This window comes from Heterodontus francisci, chromosome 1, assembly GCF_036365525.1.
Source record: "Heterodontus francisci isolate sHetFra1 chromosome 1, sHetFra1.hap1, whole genome shotgun sequence".
Taxonomy (NCBI): Eukaryota; Metazoa; Chordata; class Chondrichthyes; order Heterodontiformes; family Heterodontidae; genus Heterodontus; species Heterodontus francisci.
The window spans coordinates 240,723,581-240,749,025 of NC_090371.1; the positions used below are offsets into that span (position 1 = coordinate 240,723,581).

A 25,445-nucleotide genomic window follows, 5' to 3' on the forward strand; every position below is an offset into this window, starting at 1 on the left:
CAGTTATCGCTGGTTTTGTTTAATGTGCGTCTGCCGACGGGCAGCACCAGCGTGTAGATCCAGTTGATGGAAAGTCCCCGATTTTTTTTACAGCACAACCAGCGAGTATATTCTCAAACATCAGGCGCTGGGTTTCGGTTAAAGAAAAGTCTTATAGTCACATTATTTCCGATTGGTGGAACTTCAGTTATAAAGTTAAAAATGCTGTGTGAAGTTATCCCCAGGGTAATATAATTGACAAGGTCGCTATAATTGGCTTCAGGGACTTTGGGGGGGAAGACGTTCCTACTCAAAAGTAGTACTCATTGGCCATTACTCAGAAATATGGATGTTGAAGAGGAGAGAATTTGGGTTCAGGTATACAGAATGGCCATTGGAATGACGCAGCAGGAAGGATGAGAAAGGAATAGCTTGAGGAAAACAGTTTTAAAAAGTATTATTTCCCTTTGTAGGAAATCAAACAAATAGATACACTACCCTAAAAAGTACATGTGCCAGTGATTTTCTTGTATCAAAATATGAACTATTTATGTAATTGAACAATAGTTGATATTTGAAATAAAATCATGCTGGAAATACTCAGCAGGTCTGGCAGCATCTGTGGAGAGAGAAGCAAAGTTAACGTTTCAGGTCAGTGACTCTTCATCAGAACAGGTCGGTACACCAGACAACAGCAGCACCACCCTTGTCTGCAGGTTTGATGACGATGTTGGGGTTAGACCTGAGGGAACAGAGTGCAGCAAGTTCAGAGGGGGACAGGTTAGAGTGAGTGAGGAGGGCAAAGAAATTGAGATGGCCGATATCTCGCCGACCGTTTCAATGAAAAGATCAAGAGCGGGTAAGAGGCCAGAGGGAGCGGTCCGGGTGGAGGGAGAATGCTGGAGGTGAATGAATGGGTCCACTGGTGGTGGGGGGGAGGACTGCTTGTCAAAGAAGTGAGCCCAGAGGCAGAGGCGACTGAAGAAGAGCTCAATGTCATGCCGAAGGCGAAGTTCATTGAGGTGGGGGGTGTAAGGGGATAAAGCTGAGTACAGAATGTTCAATGTCAGAGAGGGGAAGGTTAGAGGGCATAGTGAATACACAGCAAGGAATCAGATCAGAAGGGATGGGGTCAGAAGGAAGTGAAAGGGAAGAAGGATCTGGAGGGGCATTAGACCCCATCAGCTGCTGGAGCTTGTGTTCTTTAAAACCTAAAAGGAAGAAAAAATGTTCTTTGTTAATGTGCCGGATGAAGACGAAGGATGAAATGAAACTGCGGAGTAGAACAGCTTTGAGATAAGGTGAGGCGGTGCTTCTGGAGAGAGAGGTCCTGTTGATATTTACTAGTTACGTGAAATATGTTGTGGTCTGTGGGGAGATAGAATAACTATTTCCATTTGAGATATTTCATCAGTAAGTTAGCAGTATCTTTTTTGTATAGATATCCTCTTATTGTGTCTACTTGAGAGCATATTGTCAAGTTCTTTCTTTTTCTTTCTTTCTTTCTTTTGGGCCTCCTTATCTCGAGAGACAATGGATACGCGCCTGGAGGTGGTCAGTGGTTTGTGAAGCAGCGCCTGGAGTGGCTATAAAGGCCAATTCTGGAGTGACAGGCTCTTCCACAGGTGCTGCAGAGAAATTTGTTTGTTGGGGCTGTTGCACAGTTGGCTCTCCCCTTGCGCCTCTGTCTTTTTTCCTGCCAACTACTAAGTCTCTTCGACTCGCCACAATTTAGCCCTGTCTTTATGGCTGCCCGCCAGCTCTGGCGAATGCTGGCAACTGACTCCCACGACTTGTGATCAATGTCACACGATTTCATGTCGCGTTTGCAGACGTCTTTATAACGGAGACATGGACGGCCGGTGGGTCTGATACCAGTGGCGAGCTCGCTGTACAATGTGTCTTTGGGGATCCTGCCATCTTCCATGCGGCTCACATGGCCAAGCCATCTCAAGCGCCGCTGACTCAGTAGTGTGTATAAGCTGGGGATGTTGGCCGCTTCAAGGACTTCTGTGTTGGAGATATAGTCCTGCCACCTGATGCCAAGTATTCTCCGAAGGCAGCGAAGATGGAATGAATTGAGACGTCGCTCTTGGCTGGCATACGTTGTCCAGGCCTCGCTGCCGTAGAGCAAGGTACTGAGGACACAGGCCTGATACACTCGGACTTTTGTGTTCCGTGTCAGTGCGCCATTTTCCCACACTCTCTTGGCCAGTCTGAACATAGCAGTGGAAGCCTTACCCATGCGCTTGTTGATTTCTGCATCTAGAGACAGGTTACTGGTGATAGTTGAGCCTAGGTAGGTGAACTCTTGAACCACTTCCAGAGCGTGGTCGCCAATATTGATGGATGGAGCATTTCTGACATCCTGCCCCATGATGTTCGTTTTCTTGAGTATATAGTTGATATAACTAGCATCAAATTTGTTTGTCAATATTGTGGTCAAACCTGCCCCTTCACATGTTTAACCCTGTTCTAAGGAATACAAGCTCCAGCAGCTGATGGGGTCTAATGCCCCTCCAGATCCTCTTTCCCCTTCACTACTTCTAACCATATGCCATTTGTTCACTGGGAGTCATAAAGTATCCTCTAAATTCTGTCACACAAATGGACCATTTCTGCTTCTACTTCCAAAGGTTGCCATTACTGTTCTGATAGCATAAGATGGGTGCTTGTGAGAAAGTTCTTCACGCAGAGAATGATGAATGCATCACATAGAAATTCAGTGAGGGTATTGGACAGAAAAACTTTGGAATCAGTCAAGAAACATCAGGATGCTGTAATGAGGGGTGCTTTTTATTCAGTTTAGTTTAGAGATACAGCACTGAAACAGGCCCTTCGGCCCACCGAGTCTGTGCCGACCATCAACCACCCATTTATCCTAATCCTACACTAATTCCATTTTTCCTACCACATCCCCACCTGTCCCTATCACCTCCCTATACGAGGGGCAATATTTAATGGCCAATTAACCTATCAACCTGCATGTGGGAGGAAACCGGAGCACCCGGAGGAAACCCACGCAGACACAGGGAGAACTTGCAAACTCCACACGGGCAGTACCCAGAATTGAACCCGGGTCGCTGGAGCTGTGAGGCTGCGGTGCTAACCACTGTGCCGCCCCTGGTTGAATGAAGTAGGATGGGACAACAAAACTTCCTCATCAGTATTGGGCTTGTGAGAGTTTAGTAGAGCATTATGAACCAAGGTAATGTCCTTGATCTTCATTCAGTGCATTAAATTTCAAATCTTCAATTTCAAATTAAGACTGTCATGACATTACCATGCAAAATAGTTTGATTTTATTTTCTGTTGAGCATCTACAGTAAGTTGTATATTCATAGATTAGATAATCAACATTTGTTTGTTATGATACTGCTATAATTTGTTTTTCTTTTATTTCTATCTTAGGTGGGAGTGACTTCCCAAAAGACCATGAGGCTCCTACCTGCCTCAGGGCGCAGAGCAATCCAAAAGGTTAATTCCCATTCAGTACACACATCAAAATGTTAATTTGTTATTCCAGTTCCAGGCACAATTGTGGGGACGAGAAGAGGAGAAAATTAATGTCCTATCCTTAACCTCGCACTATACCGCACTCTCAGCAAGGATTTATTTAATGTATGTTGTTGTATTGGAAACCAAAACTTGCACTGGAACCTGTTGTTTTAATTTTATATCAGCATTTTTATACTTTTCTAGAACTTTTACGTCGCTTGGTAGTACAGAACTTGAGTATTGCTGCAAACAGAGACATGCTGTTGAAGCTTTTCATCTTGCACTCACCAGGACAGATGCAAGAATACCAAATTTCAAAGGGAGCAACAGTTTATACTGCATGAGAAAAGGGTGCTGATTGGTTGAGGCGATGCCATGGTGAATGCACCAGGGAACTGTTGTCCCTCACGCTTTTGTTTCCTTCAAAAAAGGCACAAAACCTGGGCATGTTCCTTTTGCCTGCAGAGGACAGGTCCCTGAGTATGAATGTATGGAGCTACTAGCATGCGTAAGTGAGCCATGTTGCGAGCCCAACTAATAATCTTAAAGTGGTTATTAGTGTAATTCTTGGCACACTCAGGAATGTTCAAGTGCTGTCCAATTATGGAATCGCATCTAACATTTGACATTATGTTCTGAGTTTTGCAAGCATGGGCTGGTTGAGTACGGTCAATGCTCTGCCGATTGCGAACAGCTGAAGGGCCGTGCTGTTTGATGCGATCCGCTAGTTGTTGCAACATATGGCCTACATACCTGGCATTGCATTCTACATGGCAACGCCTCGACCAATCAGAGTCGACTTGCCAACTAGTCAATACCTTTTTCTCCTGCAATTTAAATTGTAGCCCCTTTGAAATTTGGCATTCTTGCATCTGTCCTGATGAGTGCAAGGCAAAAAGCTTCGACATCATATCTCTTTTTCAGCAGTACTCCGCTTTTATGTTTAACTTTAAACAATTGTTTTGAACACCTTTGCTATTCTTTTAAATATTCTTATTGTGTGAACTTTTAGGTGGTCATCGCAGATCATGATGGAGTGGTTACTTGTTTCGGTATTAAAAAGGGAGAGGCAGTTGTAAGTATCAACTCAAAGCTATGACTTAAACCTTTTAATATTTTCGGAGAGATATTGTGACTTTGAGAAGTTGAACATCTGAAATGTGCATTGTAAAGGCCAGCTTGGGTCTGCAAATGAGACCTGACCTGAGCCCGACAGAATCCCATCTGACCCCGACCTGGCCCGAGTCCTTCCATTTTTTCCCGTGCCCGACCGGACCATCAGTTAACCCAGCTTCCGTTTTTCACTTTGTTCCTTACCTGTACAAGCTTAAAATAACTGTAGCAAAACCACCTTTAAAGTCCAAAAAGTAAATTGACATTAAAGTCACTTACCTGAGGTGGTGATAAAGCGTGTCCCATTGGCCCGACCTGACCCCGAATGCCGGACCCAGAAGTGCGACCCGAACCCGACACATGTCGGGTCCCATCGGCTTCGGGTTGGGTAGCAGGCCTTTAGTGCATTGTGCCTTGCCAAGCATTGCATTCTCCCAATGTTTAGCCTGACTGGATAAAATGCAAAAAAATGTTTTAAAACATGAAAAAGTAATTAAAATGAGAAATGTTGGAAATGCAGTGTTCTGTTAATTCAAAGGTGCTTTTGCATAGAATCATAAAATAATACAGCAAAGGCCATTCAGCCCATTGAGTCTGTGCCAGCTCCTTCAAAGAGCAATCCAATTTGTCCCACTCCTTTTCCCATATCACTGCAATTTTTTTCTTCAAGTATTTATCCAATACCTTTTTGGAGGCAACTTTTAAATCTGTATCCACCACCCTGTCAGGCAATACATCCTAAATCCTATCCACTTATTGCACAAGAAAAACATGTCGGCTTTGGTTCTTTTGCCTATCACCTTGATCTGTGCCCTCTGGTTATCAAGCCTTCAGCCATTGGAAACAGGGTAACTGGAGCAAAACTATTGAAAGCCTTCCTGATTTTAGATTAGAGAGAGAGATTATAGAGAGATACAGCACTGAAACAGACCCTTCGGCCCACCAAGTCTGTGCCGACCATCAACCACCCATTTATACTAATCCTACATTAATCCCATATTCCCTACCACATCCCCTCCTACATTATTCCCATATTCCCTACCATTCTCCTACCTACACTAAGGGCAATTTACAATGGCCAATTTACCTATCAACCTGCAAGTCTTTGGCGGTGGGAGGAAACCGGAGCACCTGGCGAAAACCCACGCGGTCACAGGGAGAACTTGCAAACTCTACACAGGCAGTACCCAGAACTGAACCCGGGTCGCTGGAGCTGTGAGGCTGCGGTGCTAACCACTACACCACTGTGCCGCCCACACGCCACTGTGCCGCCCACACCTCAATCGAATATCCTCTTGGCCTTCATATAAAAACAGTGCTGGAAATACTCAGCAGGTTCTGATGAAAGGTCACAGACATGAAACATTAACTCTGTTTCTCTCTCTACAGATGCTGCCAGACCTGCTGAGTATTTCCAGCACTGTTTTTATATAAAGGCCAAGAGGATATTCGATCAAGGTGTGGGTGGCACAGTGGCGTGTGGGCGGCACAGTGGTGTAGTGGTTAGCACCGCAGCCTCGCAGCTCCAGCGACCCGGGTTCAGTTCTGGGTACTGCCTGTGTAGAGTTTGCAAGTTCTCCCTGTGACCGCGTGGGTTTCCGCCAGGTGCTAAGAGGAAAGATAAAAGCAAAATATTGCAGATGCTAGAAATCTGGAAAAAAAAAAGTGCTGGAAATACTCAGCAGGTTCTGATGAAAGGTCACAGACATGAAACATTAACTCTGTTTCTCTCTCTGCAGATGCTGCCAGACCTGCTGAGTATTTCCAGCACTTTTTGTTTTTTTTTTCAGATTTCCAGCATCTGCAATATTTTGCTTTTATTTTTCCTCTTAGCCTTGTATGCTTTAAGGTGAACAATCCCAACTTCTCCATTGAGTTAAACAATTTAAATTAGCTGTTTTTTGCACAATTTCGATTAGAACTGGCAGACAATTTGAATTAATTAACTTTGTGAAGAGAAGTAAACTGTAAAGAGAAAAGATAGACTAGTGTTTTGTGTGCATGCCCAGTAGAATATGGGAAACCCGGAAGTCAGAGTTCCACTGCATGCTGTGGAGTTTCAACTCTATAGTGTGAGTGTGACGAAAATGATAGATTCCCTGCCTGCAATTGACAGGATTGACTTCCAGTAGGGCAGGGAGCAGTCCAGAGGAGGTTGCATGACCGGGTAGATCTGCAGGCTGACTTGTAGGGGGAGGGGATGTGGCTAGTTGGTGATCAGAGGTCTGAGGGATTAGAGAACTGAGGGGAGTGGGGGGGGCAGAAGATTAGTGGCCTGGGGAGGTAAAAGGTCAGAGACATCGGGGAGGTACAGCAGCCCAAGGGTGGTTGGTCAGAAGCCTTGGCCTGAGTGAGTGATCTGAGCTCTTGGGAGTTGTGGGGACGACAGAGCCCTGGGCTGGCAATTGGGGGTGTTGGGAGGCCACCACCCTGGGCTGGAATGGGTTGGAGGGAGAAGAGTTCAGAGCCCTGCAGGGGAAGAGTCAAGCCCTGTGGGGGCTTGGTGGAAGGCTTGAGGCCTTGGGGTGGAGATTGGAACAGTTGGGCCTGGGGAAGAGGGGAGTAGGTGATGATGGTGGTGCCTTAATGCTGGCGGTTGGAAAGGCCTTACTTCCTGATCTAGCAGCCCCTTGCTTTGTTTTAGCTGATCGGTTTCCTGAGGCTTGGGAAACCCCGCTGACCAGGGTTAAATGTCAAATGGTGAATAAAAATGAGGCATGCAGATTCATTATAATAGTTAAAATGCTAACCTGCCTCCGTTAAAATCGGAAGTGTGTGGTTTGGGGTCGGAATTCAGACTTTAGACTTTAACCCCCACCTGTCTTTTGGGGTTAACTTCTCCCATTGTAAGTGATAATTTACGATTTTTTTAAACTTGAGATGATGTTTGTAATATGAAAATAACGCTGACTTTTATTTCTATTATTTGGAGTCAGTGAACTTATTTCTTTGGATGAAGCATGAAAGAATCTGGGAATGGAATTGTTTCAGTTGGAACTGGTGATGAAGTTTCTTGACTTTGGCATGAGGGGAGATTGTTTGTCACAGCACACCATATAGTTTCATTGCTGTGGTGGAGCACATTTTGTTAAATTAATCTGATCTTTCACTGTGGGTAGTATCCTTGAAATAACAGTTTATAGTGTAAATTGTATTTGAAACTGCATGCTCCCAACAAGTGAGATGCTAGTATGCTTTAATGGGACATACTTTGTAAGCTGCAAAAGTAATTTGTCTTCATGAAAGTTAAGTGTGTGATTTTGCTTGTACACAGCCAGTGTTCAAGACCTTGCCGGGACAGAAAGTTTCCAGATTGGAACTAGGAGGAGCTATTGGTACTCCACAGGAGAAAATCTTTATAAGCGTAGGTTCAGAGGTGCGAGGCTTCACTAAGAAGGGAAAGCAGTTCCTGTCATTTGAAACTAACCTTACGGAAATCATTCGAGCTATGTAAGTGATCCATGAATTGTGTCCCCATCTACCTTTGTTCAGAAATAAGGCCTCCTTCTTCAGATTTACAGCTTCCTGTACCACACAGCATTCCACTGATTGCTGCCCAAGTATTAATGGAATATGTACTCTTGCCCTCCTCCTCTTCTACCAACAAAATCTCCATGTTGCTTCTGAGGAAAGCCTTAATTGCCCTCCAGGTTTAATTCAAATTTGTATTTTGGTTGGAGTAAAAAATATTTATCTTGCAGCCACATGCAACATGATTAAGAGTATTCTGGGCTTTATTCAGGAATTTACATTTGAAAATATGCAATAAATACAGATACTATATATAAATATATGTAAAATATAACCTTTTGTTTATTTTTTCCATTTAAAAAGAAAGCATTGTGCATGTGGAGTTGCCTTTTTTCACTCTCATCATATATTGTCATAAAATTCTCACTGTTAATTCCTTACAGGTATGTGTCTGGTGCAGACCTTTTCTTGTGTGCAAACTATATCTATAATCACTACTGTGACTGTAAAGATCAGGACTACTACTTGTCCAGTGACGAGATCAATGATATAATCTGCTTACCAGTGGAAAAAGTAGGCCATATTACACCAGTACTGGCCTGTCAAGACCGGGTGCTCAGGGTTTTAAAGGTAATGTGACAGATTCTGTATTAAATAATTTTGACTGATTTTCCACAGATAAAATTTGGGAAAAATTGTTACTTTTAAATTAAAGCAAAATACTGCAGATGCTGAAAATCTGAAAGCAACGCAATAAGTGCTGGAAAAACTCAGCAGGTCTGGCAGCATCCACAGATTGTGCCACACCTGCTGAGTTTTTCCAGTTACTTTTAAATGTTGGGTTTGAACATAAAGTATATTTACATAAGTTTAGGAAAAAAAGCATCAAGATGAAAAGTAGATTAAATTGTAATGAGTTAAGCTTTGATATTGTTTGTTGGTTGTACGTGATAAGCAATTTTTTGGCACGTCTTGGCGACTGATAAACTCTTCACACCCATTGGATTGAGAAGACAGGGAGATCAGTTTTATATTTCTGGGGGCACAGTATGCCACAGCTGCATTTTGTTACCGAGGCAACAGCAGGAGACCGGTATAATGTTTCGATTTGACAGTGTGTAAAATAAGCATGAACCAGACTCACCAGCGAAGTGTACTGAAGAGAAAAGAGCTGTCCATTCTCTCAGCAGAAATTCTACCAGGAGCTACAGGCCAAATTAATTGCCTGAAGAGGAAATAACGCTTTTAAGAGACTATTTGGTATTGCTGAAGGAACTGTTGATGCCTGCAGCAGCCGAAAGGTTTGAATGCCTATCAAAAACAGACTGCTTCATCAAATCGAAGTGAAAATTTTGAGTAGCCTTTGATTATTTCCACATTAAAATACCTCATCCAGCAGGAACGTAACCCACAAAGACTTACTTATTTATTTATTCTTAAGAAACAGTTAATTTTTTTAAAAAAATTTAAAACCAGATAACTACTGTTATTTTTGAATGTATGTGTATGAATGGGGGAGTTACAGTCATAGAATTATACAGCACAGTAACAGGCCCTTCGGCCTATCGTGTCTGTGCCGGTCATGAAGCTCTAACTATTCTAATCCCATTTTCCAGCATTTGGCCTGTAGCCTTGTATGATGTGATGTTTCAAGTGCTCAGCTAAATACTTCTTAAATGTTGTGAGGGTTCCTGCCTCTAACACTCCTCCAGGCAGTGCGTTCCAGATTCCAACCACCCTCTGGGTGAAAAACTTTTCCCTCAAATCCCCTCTAAACTTCCTTCCCCTTACCTTAAATCTATGCCCCCTGGTTATTGACCCCTCCACTAAGGGAAAAAGTTTCTTCCTATCTCACCTATCAATGCCCCTCATAATTTTGTATATCTCAATCATATCCACCCTCCGCCTTCTCTGCTCTAAGGAAAGCAACCCTGGCCTTTTCCGTCTTCTCCAGCCCAGGCAACATCCTGGTGAATCTCCTTTGCACCCTCTTCATGCAATTACATCCTTCCTGTAGTGTGGTGCCCAGAACTGAACACAGTACTCCAGCTGTGGCCTAACTAGCGTTTTATACAGTTAGAGTTAGATTAAAATAAGTTATAAGGTCTTTAAACATAGGTTTATCTTAATGGTGTTTAAGATTTAGTTTTATAAAAATAGTTAATTTGTAGTTGTCTAAAGAAATCTGGTTTGGTCTGTTTTATTCTGGGGGCTACTAGAGTGTTTAATTTGGCTGTTTTCCAGTTGTGTAGAAAACTTTAATAATATGCAGCGACCTGTGGAGGGATGGGACTGAATTGACCATGCGTTGCTCCCGCCGTGGTCATAACAATATCTTGTGATCAAAATTGAATGTGTTATAGATTAGGGTGTCTTAAGTCTGATCGGGAATAGCGTGGATTGGTTATACTCCTGATTCCTGATGAATGTTCTAGTTGTAAGTATAATAGACATATTTGCTTACTTGTAAACACTTATGTTCAACAATAAATCTTGACAGTTTGCTTGCCTTTAGAGACTGAGCCTTTATTGGAACTGCAGTAGAAGTATGTACATTGTATAATTTCAACATGGGGGAAGAATAGTGTCTCCATTATTTTGTATCATTTCATAAAGACAAATTGTATTGATTGAATTCAATCATAAATGTTGGTCTGTACATTCAGTTTATGTAAAATAAAGCATTTTTCCTAGTGTTTTCTTAGTTTGCTTTTGAGAAAATAGGGGAGGCACCTGGAAGAATGTGTGAAATGCAGAAATATCTGGTTTAAATCCTAAGGGTGTATTATTGTTGTGCTACTATACAATTAGATATTGGCAGTTCGAATTTACTCCAGCATGTAAGGATGTAGGATCCATTTATGGGCTGGACTAATGCCAAAAGACAAACCTATATTTGTCACAGAAAAGTTGCAGATTTGATTCCGGGTCAATGCTGAATTACTTTCTCAGCCAGGGCAATAGTCTGGGTATTACAATTGTAAGATTTTAAATGGCGTAGAGGAGCAGATGGGGATTGGGGTGTAGATATATATACATGGTGGTGGTGCAAGTAAATAAGGCCTTAAAAAGGTTATCTGAAACCTTGATTTTTTTTTAAATGAAAAGGCGTAGAATTCAAAAGCAGTGAGTTAATGTTGAACTTGTACAAGAATGTATGCCACCATCAGAATCTTGAATATTGCTTTAGGCACCCCATTATGGAAGGATGGCAGAGGTGGAGTGTAGGGTCATGAGGATATTACCAGGATGAGGGATTATGGTTATTTGAGATATTAGAATTATTTTCACTGAAACAGAGAAACTTGAGAAGAAATCAAGCTTTTTAAAATAAAGAGCTTTGATGAGACTATTTCCTTTTGGGGTGTTGGAGGGGTCATCAATTTAAAATCAAATAAAGAGAAAGAGAGATTTCTTCGTACAGTAGGTTTTTGGAGCATGGACGTGATCGACGAGAAGCAATGTCTCTGCAATGAAATTGGATAAATATTCAAAATTGAGAAAGATACTGGGTTATAGGGAAAGAGTGGGACAGTGAGATTAGTTTTGGATTGCTTAAGCAAAAAACATGTTCAGGCATGATGGGTTGAATGACGTCCAATGCTGTAAACGTCTCTGGTTCTATGATTGTTAGGTATCTTCCTCTCTATTTGATTCTAAAGCATTGGCAAATTACAATTTGTTACATTTTCATTTTTTTATTGAGCTGTGGAAATGAAGATTATGTAGAAGTTAGTGCATTTTATGACATTTAAAATTGTCTCTGATTATATCATGGTTAGCATGTTTGACAGTCTTGTACTTGCTATATTTTACCAGGGATCCGACCTGTTGTATGAAGTGGAAGTCCCCGGAGTACCTAAAGTCCTGGCATTAAACAATGGAAGTGGGGGCAAGTATGCTGGAACCAAGCGTACGGTTATTACTATGTTTTATCCTGAAAAGATTGTACATTTGTGGGCATAAATTGATAGGTCAACCATTATCCATAGTACTTTGATTTTCAAATATACCTACAGTATACTAATAGCTGGTTCTTTTACTCAAATACAATATATGGTGCTGCTGCAACTGCATTTTCATTGTGCGCATCTTGTTACCAAAGTCCTTTGCTTTGCCAACAACCTAAGAGGACTGGCAGAACCTTAGCCATGACTTCTCCATGCATAATGCTGTGAAAGTGCTTCCATTTTTAAATATTTTTTTGCAGACTTGTGCTTAAAACTGATAAGATTCCATGGATTTTTTTTTTTACAAGGGTCACTGAGAGGTCTGGTATGAAAACAACCTTTACTGGAAGTCACATGCCTTAAGCTCAATAAACAACAGAAATCTTGCTGACTTGGGGAAGATGTTTACAGAGAAGTGAAATGTCAAGATTTATGATGGTCAGGGGTCTCATTTTTGGGACATTATTTTGACTTTCTGGTTGGTATATGGACTGTGAGTTAGTTGGAGATCAGCCTGCCAAGAGAAAAACACCCAGCTCATCTCTTTCCTCCTGTCTCTGCAAAATCCTGCAAAAATCCATTGTGTGAGAGCTAAAAACTCTGATGCAGCATTTCTCCTGAGGCGCTCCTGTAAGGCCTGCCAGATTAATTCTCGATGCCACCTGAAAAGAAGTGCTCCAGAAAAGATCCCACTGACCCATCTACATGTACTTGGATGCCAGACTGTATGCCATTTTGGGACACAACATATTTCATCCGTTTTCATGAAGAATTAACAAGTATTTGGCCAAAGTTGTTTTTTGTTGTTTTTTTGTAAAAGATCTTTGCAGAGAGAATTTTTTTATGTAACTAGTGTGTGTGAGTATGCCTCTTGGGTATTTAAAAAGGGAACTTTCATATTTCAATGTGTGTTAATGCTTTGCTTCTTTACTGGATAAGTCTTGTTTTATAATAAACTGATTTTGTTTATTAAAGAAACCTGGTTGGTATATGTTATTCTGAGATGTAGAGTATATGATTTGACTATATTGTTAACTGGGTAAACTTTTAAATATATGTTGTGACCTGTGAAGAAATGGAACTAGAAAAGACAATGCACTACTCCTGCCTCGGTCTTATAATTGGGTGTTCTGTGCGGGATAACCCAAAGCTGACTACGTGCAATTGTAAGTGGGATGTCATGAAAACCCTATATGCCAAATGGGAAATATTAATTTCATTGGTTGGAAACTTACATTAGACTTCAAATGGAAAAATCCTACATGTTAACTTTTTTTAAAAAAACAGCAGCCAAGGTGGCCACTGAAATTTCCATTTGAAACCCTGGGATATTAAACAGAAGACAAAAAGTCTAGCCAAGCCCAGCTGGACCAATGGCTTGTTGTCAGTAATTGAATTACCTAGAATGGCTTTATCAATACGGTCGTCAAGGCCATCTACACCCATTGACTTTGAAAGCGCCAACGCCCTCGAAGTGTGACTGGACATCCTGAGGCATGTAGCACCTTGAATCTCAGAAGATTCCAGAAAATATCTCATTAAAAACGAATGGGTTTGATAGAGCCATGTGACTGCCTGCACAACTCTGAAGAAACTGTAAGCTTTGTCACACAGGCAGTAACTGAAAAGACTTTGTTTTCTCTCTCTTTCTACTTCCCTTCCCCCAACCCCCCGGAAAATATTAGAAAATCCAGCTACGACTAGCAACGCCCCCATCCTCTTACCCCCCCCTTGCCAAGCGTACAGACTGCTACAGCCAGCAACTTGGTGGGGTGGGGGTGGGTGTGGAAAGAGAAACCATCACTCATTCTGCCTTCAGCAGCCCTGAGCAAAGCAAGCCAACCACTGTACACGTGACCCAGCAAGGACTTCTAGACTATATTTCAGGTGAGGGCTATTGGACTCTCATACTGTGTTTAAGTTCCATTTATTCCAGACTTCAATCCAACCACCAAATCTGTTACCCTCTGTAATCTATTTGTGTGTATGTGACTCTCGTGAATATGTAGCGTATTTTTATTATAAATCAGGTTAGAGTGTTGCACTGAACACTTACCTGTTGTTTAAACTCAAGAAAAACTGTCTGGTTCTTTTGCAATCATGTTAGAGGAACAGGAGCAAACGCTTACTGGGGTGCTGTGCTCAACCACTGTGTTTTAAAAAAAGGATAAGGGGCGAAAAGGGAGCTTGAGACTACTTCCTCACCTGGCCGTAACAGGGGAAAAAATAATTGAAAAGAGGAAAAGTAAGAAAAAAACGGTTTCTTGTGCATTAGAGTAAAGTTTACACTACCAGAATGGATGTGTCAGCAGCCACGACCTTTTTGGGGAAGGAGGATTTATCCCAGAGTGATTTGAAAAACTTAACCAAGGCGAGGTTAAAGGAATTGCCCAAAATGTTGGCATTAGAGTTAAAACCACGGGCTAAGAAAGCAGACATAATTGAAGTAATAGCACAGCATTTGAAATTGGAAGAAGAAAAAGGTGATTTCAGATGAATTCAGTTGAATTAGCTAGGATGAAGATGAAGCCGCTTAAACAGAAAAAAAAGATGAAAAACCTTGTTTGAATGGGAAAAATGGGTAATGCAAAAACTTGAATTTGAACTAGCATTTCAAAGGGAGCAAGCACAGCGGCGAGCAAGAGATGGGAGGGAATTTGAATTTAAAAAGCTGGAACTAAGACAAAAGAGTGGCCTTGACTCCAGGGAAAACTCTGATGAGGAAAGATCTGACTCCAGCCCAGGACCCAGTGGAGAGCTGTTTAAATTTGTACAAGCCCTCCTGAACTTTGAGGAAAGGGACGTAGAGACATTTTTCATTTCTTTTGAAAAGATAGATGAAGTGGCTGAAGGAAAGCTGGATACAGCTTATGCAAAGCAGGTTGATGGTCAGAGCTCATGAAGTTTATGCCATGCTTTATGCTAGTGCTCTTCGGGGGGGTTTAAACTAATTCAGCAGGGGAATGGGAACCTAAATTGTAGTGCCAGTGTACAGGATGTTGAGAGTAGTGAGGTCAGGGATAAGGTTACAAGGACGCAAGAGGGCACTGGCAAGCAAGGACCTGGTTTAAAGTGTGTCTACTTCAACACCAGGAGCATCAGGAATAAGGTGGGTGAGCTTGCAGCATGGGTTGGTACCTGGGATCTCGATGTAGTGGCCATTTCGGAGACATGGGTAGAGCAGGGGCAGGAATGGATGTTGCAGGTTCCGGGATTTAGATGTTTCAGTAAGAACAGAGAAGATGGTAAAAGAGGGGGGGGGGTGTGGCATTGTTAATCAAGGAGAGTATTACAGCAACAGAAAGGACGTTTGAGGACTTGTCTACTGAGGTAGTATGGGCCGAGGTTAGAAACGGGAGAGGTGAGGTTACCCTGTTGGGAGTCTTTTATCGACCTCCGAATAGTTCCAGAGATGTAGAGGATAGGATAGCGAAGATGATTCTCGACAGGGGCGAGAGTAACAGGGCAGTTGTTATGGGGGACTTTAACTTTCCAAACATCGACTGGAAATACTATAGAACAGTTCTATGTTCTATGTTTAACTTTCCAAACATCGACTGGAAATACTATAGTTCGAGTACTTTAAATGGGTCAGTTTTTGTCCAGTGTGTGCAGGAAGGTTTTCTGACACAGTATGTAGACAGGCCAACCAGGGGCGATGCCATATTGGATTTGGTACTGGGAAATGAACCCGGCCAGGTGTTAGATTTAGATGTAGGTGAGCACTTTGGTGATAGTGATCACAATTCGGTTAGGTTTACCTTATCGATGGGCAGGGACAGGTATATACCGCAGGGCAAAAATTATAGCTGGGGGAAAAGGAAATTATGATGCGATTAGGCAAGATTTAGGATGCGTAGGATGGGGAAGGAAACTGCAGGGGATGGGAACAATCGAAATGTGGAGCTTATTCAAGGAGCAGCTACTGTGTGTCCTTGATAAGTATGTACCTGTGAGGCAGGGAGGACGTTGTCGAGCGAGGGAGCCGTGGTTTACGAAAGAAGTTGAAGCGCTAGTCAAGAGGAAGAAGAAGGCTTATGTTAGAATGAGACGTGAAGGATCAGTTAGGGCGCTTGAGAGCTACAGGCTAGCCAGGAAGGATCTAAAGGGAGAGCTAAGAAGAGCAAGGAGAGGACACGAGAAGTCATTGGCGGATAGGATTAGAGAAAACCCTAAGGCTTTCTAAAGGTATATCAGGAATAAAAGAATGACGAGTTAGATTAGGGCCAATCAAGGATTATAGTGGGAAGTTGTGTGTGGAATCAGAGGAGATAGGGGAAGTGTTAAATGAATATTTTGCATCAGTATTTACAGTAGAGAAAGAAAATGTTGTTGAGGAGAATACTGAGATTCAGGCTACTTAGACTAGATGGGATTGAGGTTCACAAGCAGGAGGTGTTAGCAATTTTGGAAAGTGTGAAAATAGATAAGTCCCCTGGGCCAGATGGGATTTATCCCAGGATTCTCTGGGAAGCTAGGGAGGAGATTGCAGAGCCTTTGTCCTTGATCTTTGTCGTCATTGTCGACAGGAATAGTGCCGGAAGACTGGAGGATAGCAAATGTTGTCCCCTTGTTCAAGAAGGGGAGTAGAGACAGCCCTGGTAATTATAGACCTGTGAGCCTTACTTCGGTTATGGGTAAAATGTTGGAAAAGGTTATAAGAGACAGGATTTATAATCATCTTGAAAAGAATAAGTTCATTAGAGATAGTCAGCACGGTTTTGTGACGGGTAGGTCGTGCCTCACAAACCTTATTGAGTTTTTCGAGAAGGTGACCAAACAGGTGGATGAGGGTAAAGCAGTGGATGTGGTGTATATGGATTTCAGTAAGGCGTTTGATAAGGTTCCCCACAGTAGGCTATTGCAGAAAATACGGAAGTATGGGGTTGAAGGTGATTTAGAGCTTTGGATCAGAAATTGGCCAGCTGAAAGAAGACAGAGGGTGGTGGTTGATGGCAAATGTTCATCCTGGAGTTTAGTGGTGTACCGCAAGGATTTGTTTTGGGGCCATTGCTGTTTGTCATTTTTATAAATGACCTGGAAGAGGGTGTAGAAGGGTGGGTTAGTAAATTTGCAGATGACACTAAGGTCGGTGGAGTTGTGGATAGCGCCGAAGGATGTTGTAGGGTACAGAGGGACATAGATAGGCTGCAGAGCTGGGCTGAGAGATGGCAAATGGAGTTTAATGCGGAAAAGTGTGAGGTGATTCACTTTGGAAGGAGTAACAGGAATGCAGAGTACTGGGCTAATGGGAAGATTCTTGGTAGTGTAGATGAACAGAAAGATCTTGGTGTCCAGGTGCATGAATCCCTGAAAGTTGCTACCCAGGTTAATAGGGCTGTTAAGAAGGCATATGGTGTGTTAGCTTTTATTAGTAGGGGGATCGAGCTTCGGAGCCACGAGGTCATGCTGCAGCTGTACAAAACTCTGGTGAGACCGCACCTGGAGTATTGCGTGCAGTTCTGGTCACCGCATTATCGGAAGGATGTGGAAGCTATGGAAAGGGTGCAGAGGAGATTTACTAGGATGTTGCCTGGTATGGAGGGAAGGTCTTACGAGGAAAGGCTGAGGGACTTGAAGTTGTTTTCGTTGGAGAGAAGGAGGAGGAGAGGTGACTTAATAGAGACATATAAGATAATCAGAGGGTTAGATTGGGTGGATAGTGAGCGTCTTTTTCCTCGGATGGTGATGGCAAACACGAGGGGACATAGCTTTAAGTTGAGGGGTGATAGATATAGGACAGATGTGAGAGGTAGTTTCTTTACTCAGAGTAGTAAGGGCGTGGAACACCCTGCCTGCAGCAGTAGTGGACTCGCCAACTTTAAGGGCATTTAAGTGGTCATTGGATAGACATATGGATGAAAATGGAATAGTGTAGGTCAGATGGTTTCACAGGTCGGCGCAACATCGAGGGCCAAAGGGCCTGTACTGCGCTGTAATGTTCTAATATTCTAATATTCTGAGGAGGCTTCTGCAGATTATGAGATGGCAGAAAAGGCTATTCTCACTGTTTGAGTTAGTCCCTGAAGCTTATAGGCAGAAATTTGGGAACCTCTGGAAGCAGCCTGGGCAGTCTTATGTAGAATTTGAGAGAGTAAAGCAAATTAATTTTGATCGTTGGATGCAGGCACTAAAGGTGGAGGCCATGTATGAGAACCTTAGGGAAATAATTCTCCTGGAAGAATTTAAAAATTCACTGCCTCCGTTAGCGAACCAGAAGGTTTCAACAGCCAGGCAAGCAGTTGAGATCGCTGATGATTATGAGCTTGTTTATCAGCCCTAACCCCTTTGTCCGTCACCCCAACATACCTGAGGATAGAAGATAGGAGGGTGAAAGGAAGGCAAGTAGCTGGGGACAAGAAGGAACAGCTGGGAACGCCCCGGGATCATCTCCTCAGGCTAGAAAGGAAGATGTTGAGGGTGGAAGCGAGCTCCGCAAGCCTAAGTGTTACCATTGCCACAAGGTGGGACACCTTCATGTGGAAAGTCACAGGGTAAACCCATGGGATTTACTGGGGTATACAAGGCTATTGGAGAGAAAGGGACCCTAACCGGGTGTACCGCAGATCAGGCTGTAGCTCTCTGAGTGCAGCTCTTAAGGCCAAGTAAAAAAACCGCTGTGAGTGTGGGGAACGTGAATAAGATACCTGAGAGTAATAGGGAATTCTTGTCAAAAGGAAAAGTAGCTCCTTATCCCTCAAGTGAGGCAAGTAAACCTATAGTTATACCTGGGGATACAGGAGTCACCCAAACTCTCTTGCTGGGAAAGGCATAACTTTTTTCCACCAGAGAGCTCAATGAATGCACAGTTTTAGTGAATGGTATCGGTGAGATGTATATATACTTGTATCTTTGCACCTGGAGTGTGACCTAATGTCTGGAACAGTAACTGCAGGAGTTGTCCATAGTTTGTCTGTAGACGGAGTTGATCTACTCCGGGGCAATGATTTGGCTGGAGTGAAGGTAGTAGCTTCTTCAGTAGTCATGGAAAGATCAAATGAAGTCAAAGAGACAGAAGTTGCAGGAAAAGGTTCCAGGAACATTTCCTTCATGTGCAGCAGATTCCTTTGTCTGACGTCAAATTGGCTGCTCAGACATAGACGGATATCTGAAACTTTCTTCGGGGATTTGGATAATCTGAAGGAAATGTTCTGTATGTCTTTTCTGATCAAGGCTCAGCAAGAAGTTAAATAAAGTGACACAATCAGCTCTAACATAAGCTGAGGTAAAGGTAGTTCTGGAAGGCTACTGTATTAAAAATGGGGTTCTGTTGAGAAAGTGGAGACCTCCTCATTGACCTGCAGATGAAGGCTGGCCCGTTTTTCACCAGATGGTAGTACTGCCCAAGTATCGCCGGGAAATATTAAGGATAGCCCATGAAATTCCTATCACGGGACATGTGGGGATCCGGAAGACCCAATCATGTATTGGTGACCATGTTTACTGGCCAGGTCTTTCGAGGAAATGGTGCATTGTAAAATGTGCCAGATTGTGGAAAACCGCAACCTCCATAAAACCAGTACCTCTAATTCCCATACCAGTTTTCGGGGAACAATTTAGTAAGGTGGTGGTAGATTGTATTACCTTTACCAAAAGCAAAAGCAGGACACCAATATGTACTCACTATTATGGATATGGCTACTCAGTTCCCAGAGGCCATTCCCTTGAGAACAGTTTCTGCTAAGGTAGTGGTAGAGAAGGTAACCCAGTTCTTCATTAGATATGGATTACTGATCGAGGTTCCAATTTTATGTCTTAAAATTTTTCAGGTAATTTGGGTATAACACAGTTGAAGTCTTCAGCATACCACCCACAGACACAAGGGGCTTTAGGACAATACCATCAGGCCCTCAAAACAATGATCAGGGCATACTGTCATGAATATCCCCATGATTGGGATAAAGGGCTAGAATTTATTTCGTTTGCCACTAGGGATTCACCTAATGAGGCTTCTGGTTTTAGTCCTTTTGAATTAGTTTATGAACATGAGGTGAGAGGTCCTCTAAAACTAATTAAAGAAAGGTTTTTAGAACAGAAAGTCGAATCTTCCATGTTGGATTATGTATCTGTGTTTTGGGAGCAGCTCACGAGGACCTGCAAAGTGGCTCGGGAACATCTGAGGGCTTCCCAAACAACCATGAAGAAATGGGCAGACAAGCATGCCAAGACCCAAACATTTCAACCGGGGGATAAGGTGTTACTATTACTGCCTTTACAGGTGAACGGTTCAATGGTCTATATAAAGTGGTCAAAAGAGTTGGTAAAGTAAATTACTTGATTGATACCCCAGATCGCCTGAAAAAGAATCAGCAGTGTCACATCATTATGTTGAAACAATATCACCACTGGGAGGAGGATAAGCAAGCGCAGGTATGTCAGGTAGTAAGGACAGTGAAGAATGAAAGGGATAGTGAGGGTGAGGCAGAAAGAGGCCTAAACAATTCTCAAATTGAACCTCCTACTATCCGGTTAGCTAATACTGACTTGTTAGGGAGATTGGAAAATATGTTTTCATATTTAAATGAAGAACAACAAGAAGATCTAACAGGGCTACTCACAGCATTTAAAGGAGTCTGTACGGACAAACCAGGATGTACGACCTTAGCCATATATGATGTGTATGTAGGGGAATCCTTTCCTATAAAACAGCATCTTATCGCTTAAGTCCAGAGAAACCAGCCCAGGTAAAAGCAGAAATCCAATATATGTTGGAAAACCACCTAATTGAACCCAGTCAAAGCAGCTGGAATTCCCCAATTGTGTTATTACCTAAACCTGATGGATCAACCAGATTCTGCATAGACTACAGAAAGGTTAATGTAGTAACAAAGGTAGACTCCTACCCAATTTCTTGCTTGGAAGACTGTATTAACAGAGTGGGCAATGCTACGTTTCTTACAAAAATAGATTTGTTAAAGGGATACTGGCAGGTTCCTTTAACACCCTGTGCTAAAGAAATATTGGCCTTTGTCACACGAGATGGTCTTTTCCAAAGCTGGGTGATGCCATTCGGGCCAAAAGAAATGCCCCAAACAATTTTCAGGGACTAATTAACAAAGTAGAGGTCCGTCCGCCCTGATTGCCTGCTCTTTTTCCGCGGTTTACTTTCGAGCTCGGGTGTCCCTGGAGAAGGAGCATGCGGTGTCTGCTGGTATGCTTGAGGCCTTCCGCAACCGGTGGACACTACAGGGGCTGGAGTACATAATTGATGCAGAGAATGACATTTTAATTTGAGTTTTGTTTTATTTACCTGTTTTAAATAACGTTATTTTATAAAATGTATATAGGGGGGGCCTGTGCAATAAAGGCCCCCTCGATATAAAATACATAAAAGGGGCCTGGGGTATAAAGGCCATCTATATTTAAAAAAACAGGGTTTGATACAGAGTAAAGCTCCTTCTACACTGCCCCACCAAACACTCCCAGGAGAGGTACAGCACGGGGTTAGATACAGAGTAAAGCTCCCTCCACACTGTCTCCATCAAATACTCCCAGGACAGGTACAGTATGGGGGTTAGATACAGAGTAAAGCTCCCTCTGCACTGTCTCCATCAAATACTGCCAGGACAGATACAGTCCGGGTTAGATACAGAGTAAATCTCCCTCTACACTATCTCCATCAAATACTCCCAGGACAGGTACAGTCCGGGATATATACAAAGTAAAGCTCCCTCGACACTGTCCCCATCAAATACTCCCAGGACAGGTACAGTCCGTGTTAGATACAAAGAAAAAAAAACGGGGTTAGATACAGAGTTAAGCTTCCTCTACACTGTGCCATCAAACACTCCCAGGACAGGTACAGCATTGGTTAGATACAGAGTAAAGAGAAGAAAAAAAAAATGAACCAAGTGGTATAAGTGGACCTTGGGTTGGTGCAGTCCAGTTACAAGACAATTAATTGGGCATTGAAAGGCCAGTGGGATACTTTTCCAAAAAGCTAAATTGACACCAAAAGAGATGCTCAACAGTGGAAAAAGAATCCCTGGGCGTATTACTAGCTCTTAAGCATTTTGAAATATATGTCTGCCAGGACTACTGGTATATACTGATCATAACGCCCGAGTCTTTGGAAAAATTCGAAAACCAGAATGGCAGATTATTTCGATGGAGTTTACTATTGCAAGCTTATCACTTAAAGATTTTCCACATTGTGGGGAGAAACAATGTAATTTCTGATGCTTTGTCCAGAATTTAACTTTGCTTTATCTGAGTGCAAAGATGGTACAAAGCAGAACTGCAGCTACAGGTACAGAGTGACTGAGAATGACTCTGTAAATGTGTTTTAATATTTTTCATCTCCTGTTTTTCCATACTTGGCAATGAAACACATTTAAAAATGTAGGTTGATTCCTCCAAGGATGGAGGTGTTATGAAAGTGGTTCCATTTTTAAGAAAATTTTGAGGACTTGTTTTTTCAACTGATAAGATTCCATGGATGTGTTTTTTTTTTACAAGGGTCACTAAGAGGTCTAATTTGAAAACAACCTTTACTGGAAGTCACATGCCTTAAGCTCAATAAACAACAGAAGCCTTGGTGACATGTCAAGATTTATGATGGTATGGAGGTCTCACTTTTGGGATATTGTTTTGACTTTCTGGTTGGTGTTTGGACTGTTTTGAGTTAGCTGGAGATCAGCCTGCCAAGAGAAAAACACCCAGCTCATCTCTTGCCTCCCATCTCTGTAAAATCCTGCAAAACTCCATTATGTGAGAACTAAAAACTCTGATGCAGCATTTCTCCTGAGGCATTCCTGGAAGGCCTGCCAGATTAGTTATTGATGCCACCTGAAAAGAAGTCCAGAAAAGATCCCAGTGACCCATCTATGTGTACTGAGACGCCAGACTGTATGCCATTTTGGGACACAACATTTGGCCAAAGTATTTCTTTTTGTCCTTTTCCTTTGCAAAAGATTTCTGCAGAGAGGATTTTTTTAATGTAACCAGTGTGTGTAAGTGTGTGTGTTGCGTATTTAAAAAGGGAACTTTCATATTTCAACCTGTGTGTTAATGCTTTGCCTCTTTACTGGAGAAGTCTTGTTTTATAATAAACTGATAATTTTGTTGTTTATTAAAGAAGTCTGCTAGGTGTATTTTATTCTGCAATAAAGAGTGGAGTATATGATTGACCGTATTGTTAACTTGGTAAACATTTAAATATATGTTGTGACCTGTGGAGAAAGGGAACTAGAAAAGACTTCATTCCTTCTGCCTTGGTTGTAACAATAACATTCAACTAAACAATGCTGTAAGAAAGAACTTGCAATTATATAGGATGCCTCTAAGTGCAGAATTCCCAAATTCATACTGTATTTAAAGCAATGTGAGTACCACATGGGCTAAAATTATTTGTCCTTCCTATTGCTCGAATTACCATTTAGTCTCCAGTCAAAGTGGCTAATATCAGCTGTAAACTTTTTGGGCTGAATTTTACAAACCCCTCGACGTCGGGGGTCATGGTGGGCCATAAAATTCTGCCAAGAGAGGCCCACCTCGACCCCTGATGTCGAGAAGGCCCCGCCGCATTTTTCCGGCAGCGGTGGAACCTCGGTGCGGCGGGACCTTCATTAAAATATGGAAATTAGAAACATTAACATGCAAATGAACTTACCTGCCGCTGCTGGCCATTCCACTTGGATTTTACCACCACCAATTGCAACGCACGCGCCTTTGGAACTCCATATGGAGTCCTTCCTCTCCCCGCCAGTTTCTCACCTCGGAACTCCATATGGAGTTCCGAGGTGAGAAACTGGTGGGGAGAGGAAGGACTAAAATTATCAGGGCCCAGGGGGGTGGGGGGAGTGGGGAAAATGTTTTTTATTGGCTATGGGGCTGGTGGGAAGGGGTTGAAGGGCAGAAGTGAAGAGGTTCGGGTGAGAATAAAATTTATGTCTCAGATTGGCATATAAAACAACCATGGGGGGGGGGGTGGTGTTGGGAAAGGGCCTCCTGCTTTTGCTTTTTAATTAAAAAATTTAAAAGATGCAAATCTCTCTTGAAGCCCTTTAAAAATGGCACCGGCACAGTGGTGCCGGACACTGCTGATGGGGACGCGGCGGCTGCCTCCTCTACATTATCGGGGGTGGCTGCTCTGCCCCCTCCATTTAAATAAGCCCCTGCATGTAATATCGCAGGGGCTCGGTGGTGGCTCTTCCGTGTCGGAAGGTCGCCGACTTCACAGCATGCCATAAAATTCAGCCCTTTGTGTGTGAGCAGAAGAGGAAAAATATTTCAAATTGGCGCCAATAATGACTCTAGCAACATGACCGCTGCTCACTTCATGTCTTTGACTAGTGTGGTCAAATTGTGCATTTTCTACCAGCAGCATCTGTTTTGATTTTGGCATTGAAGCAACGTTTTTTGACTAATCAGTTTTCTTTGTAAATGTTGTGATGTAATGTTTGAAAGGACTATATACTGCAATATTGACTTCTTATTCAATATGTTTAGGGGACTCCGGAGGAGACTTACTGTACGGAACATCTGATGGGAAATTAGGACTGGTCCAGATCACAAAAAACTCTCCATTGCATCGTTGGGCAATTGCCAATGAGAAAAAGAGGGGAGGTAAGGACTTTTTCGGATTGTTGAAGCTTTTTGTAAGTTGGTATTTAATTGTTTTTTCTTGGAGAGACAATCAGTTGCATTTTTGTGTACTGTGGACTTGCAGCATATTTTCCATCACTTGTTTATATCAGGGAACCAAAGGTGCTTCCCATCAAATGTGGAGACTGTTATGAATATTAGAGCTAAAACTGGGGTAAAGCAATTGAGACCAGATACCATTTGTTTAATTTCAATATTAGGCAAGAAGTGTCCAGCATTAGGTATGTGTGCTTCAAATCATTTCGTCAATTTTTAATAAGTGTTCCTTTCAGTATTACTTTTCCCTTGCACTTTTATCCTTTTTTGTATTTTAAATGGCTGGATGAGTTGCATGCTAATATATCCAAAGTCTGGCCCAGATTGAATTTTTATTTTGTGGTTGGGATGCTGATGTCAGGATCAAATCGAGGTCCCAACCCCACGCTGTGTCAGAAATAGTCACTCGACACAATTTCCAAAGGTGTGACCAATTAATGGCCAGAGGGCGCACTCGCTGTCTAATTTAGGAAGCTGGGCAGGCTCCTGATGCTGGGGGCCTGTTAGCACTTCTTGCAAACTTTTTTTTAAAAATGGCCGTCCACAGAGCGGCCTGTGGCTGTAGCTGTGGCTGTGTAGCGATGGCACCTGTGGGGAAGGCTTCAAATTGATCCTGGAAGACTGGCCCCTGATCTGCAATGGGGGGCTGCTTCCAGACTTCTGCAAGGCTCTGGACACTGTTGGGGGTTGGCCGCGGGCTGACTGGAAAATTCCAATCAGCCTCTGATCATTGGCCTTAATCGGCCTTTTAATTATGTTAACAAGATACCGTCACCCTACCTAAGCTCAATC

At 42.6% G+C, this 25,445-nt stretch overlaps 1 protein-coding gene across 3 annotated transcripts in view; it reads left to right on the plus strand.

The window, feature by feature from the left end:
- Positions 1–25,445, plus strand: part of bbs7 (Bardet-Biedl syndrome 7) — a 119,908-nt gene that overhangs the window by 247 nt on the left and 94,216 nt on the right. For 2 of the 3 annotated variants that reach the window (XM_068042284.1, XM_068042290.1), the window contains exons 2-7: positions 3,391–3,456; positions 4,490–4,552; positions 7,865–8,040; positions 8,505–8,691; positions 11,881–11,953; positions 24,462–24,578. In XM_068042284.1, coding sequence (XP_067898385.1) covers positions 3,391–3,456; positions 4,490–4,552; positions 7,865–8,040; positions 8,505–8,691; positions 11,881–11,953; positions 24,462–24,578 — 682 coding nt within the window. Of the gene's footprint in view, positions 1–6; positions 1,281–3,390; positions 3,457–4,489; positions 4,553–7,864; positions 8,041–8,504; positions 8,692–11,880; positions 11,954–24,461; positions 24,579–25,445 lie in introns of those variants that run through there. The other variant, XM_068042298.1, reaches the window with a different exon arrangement.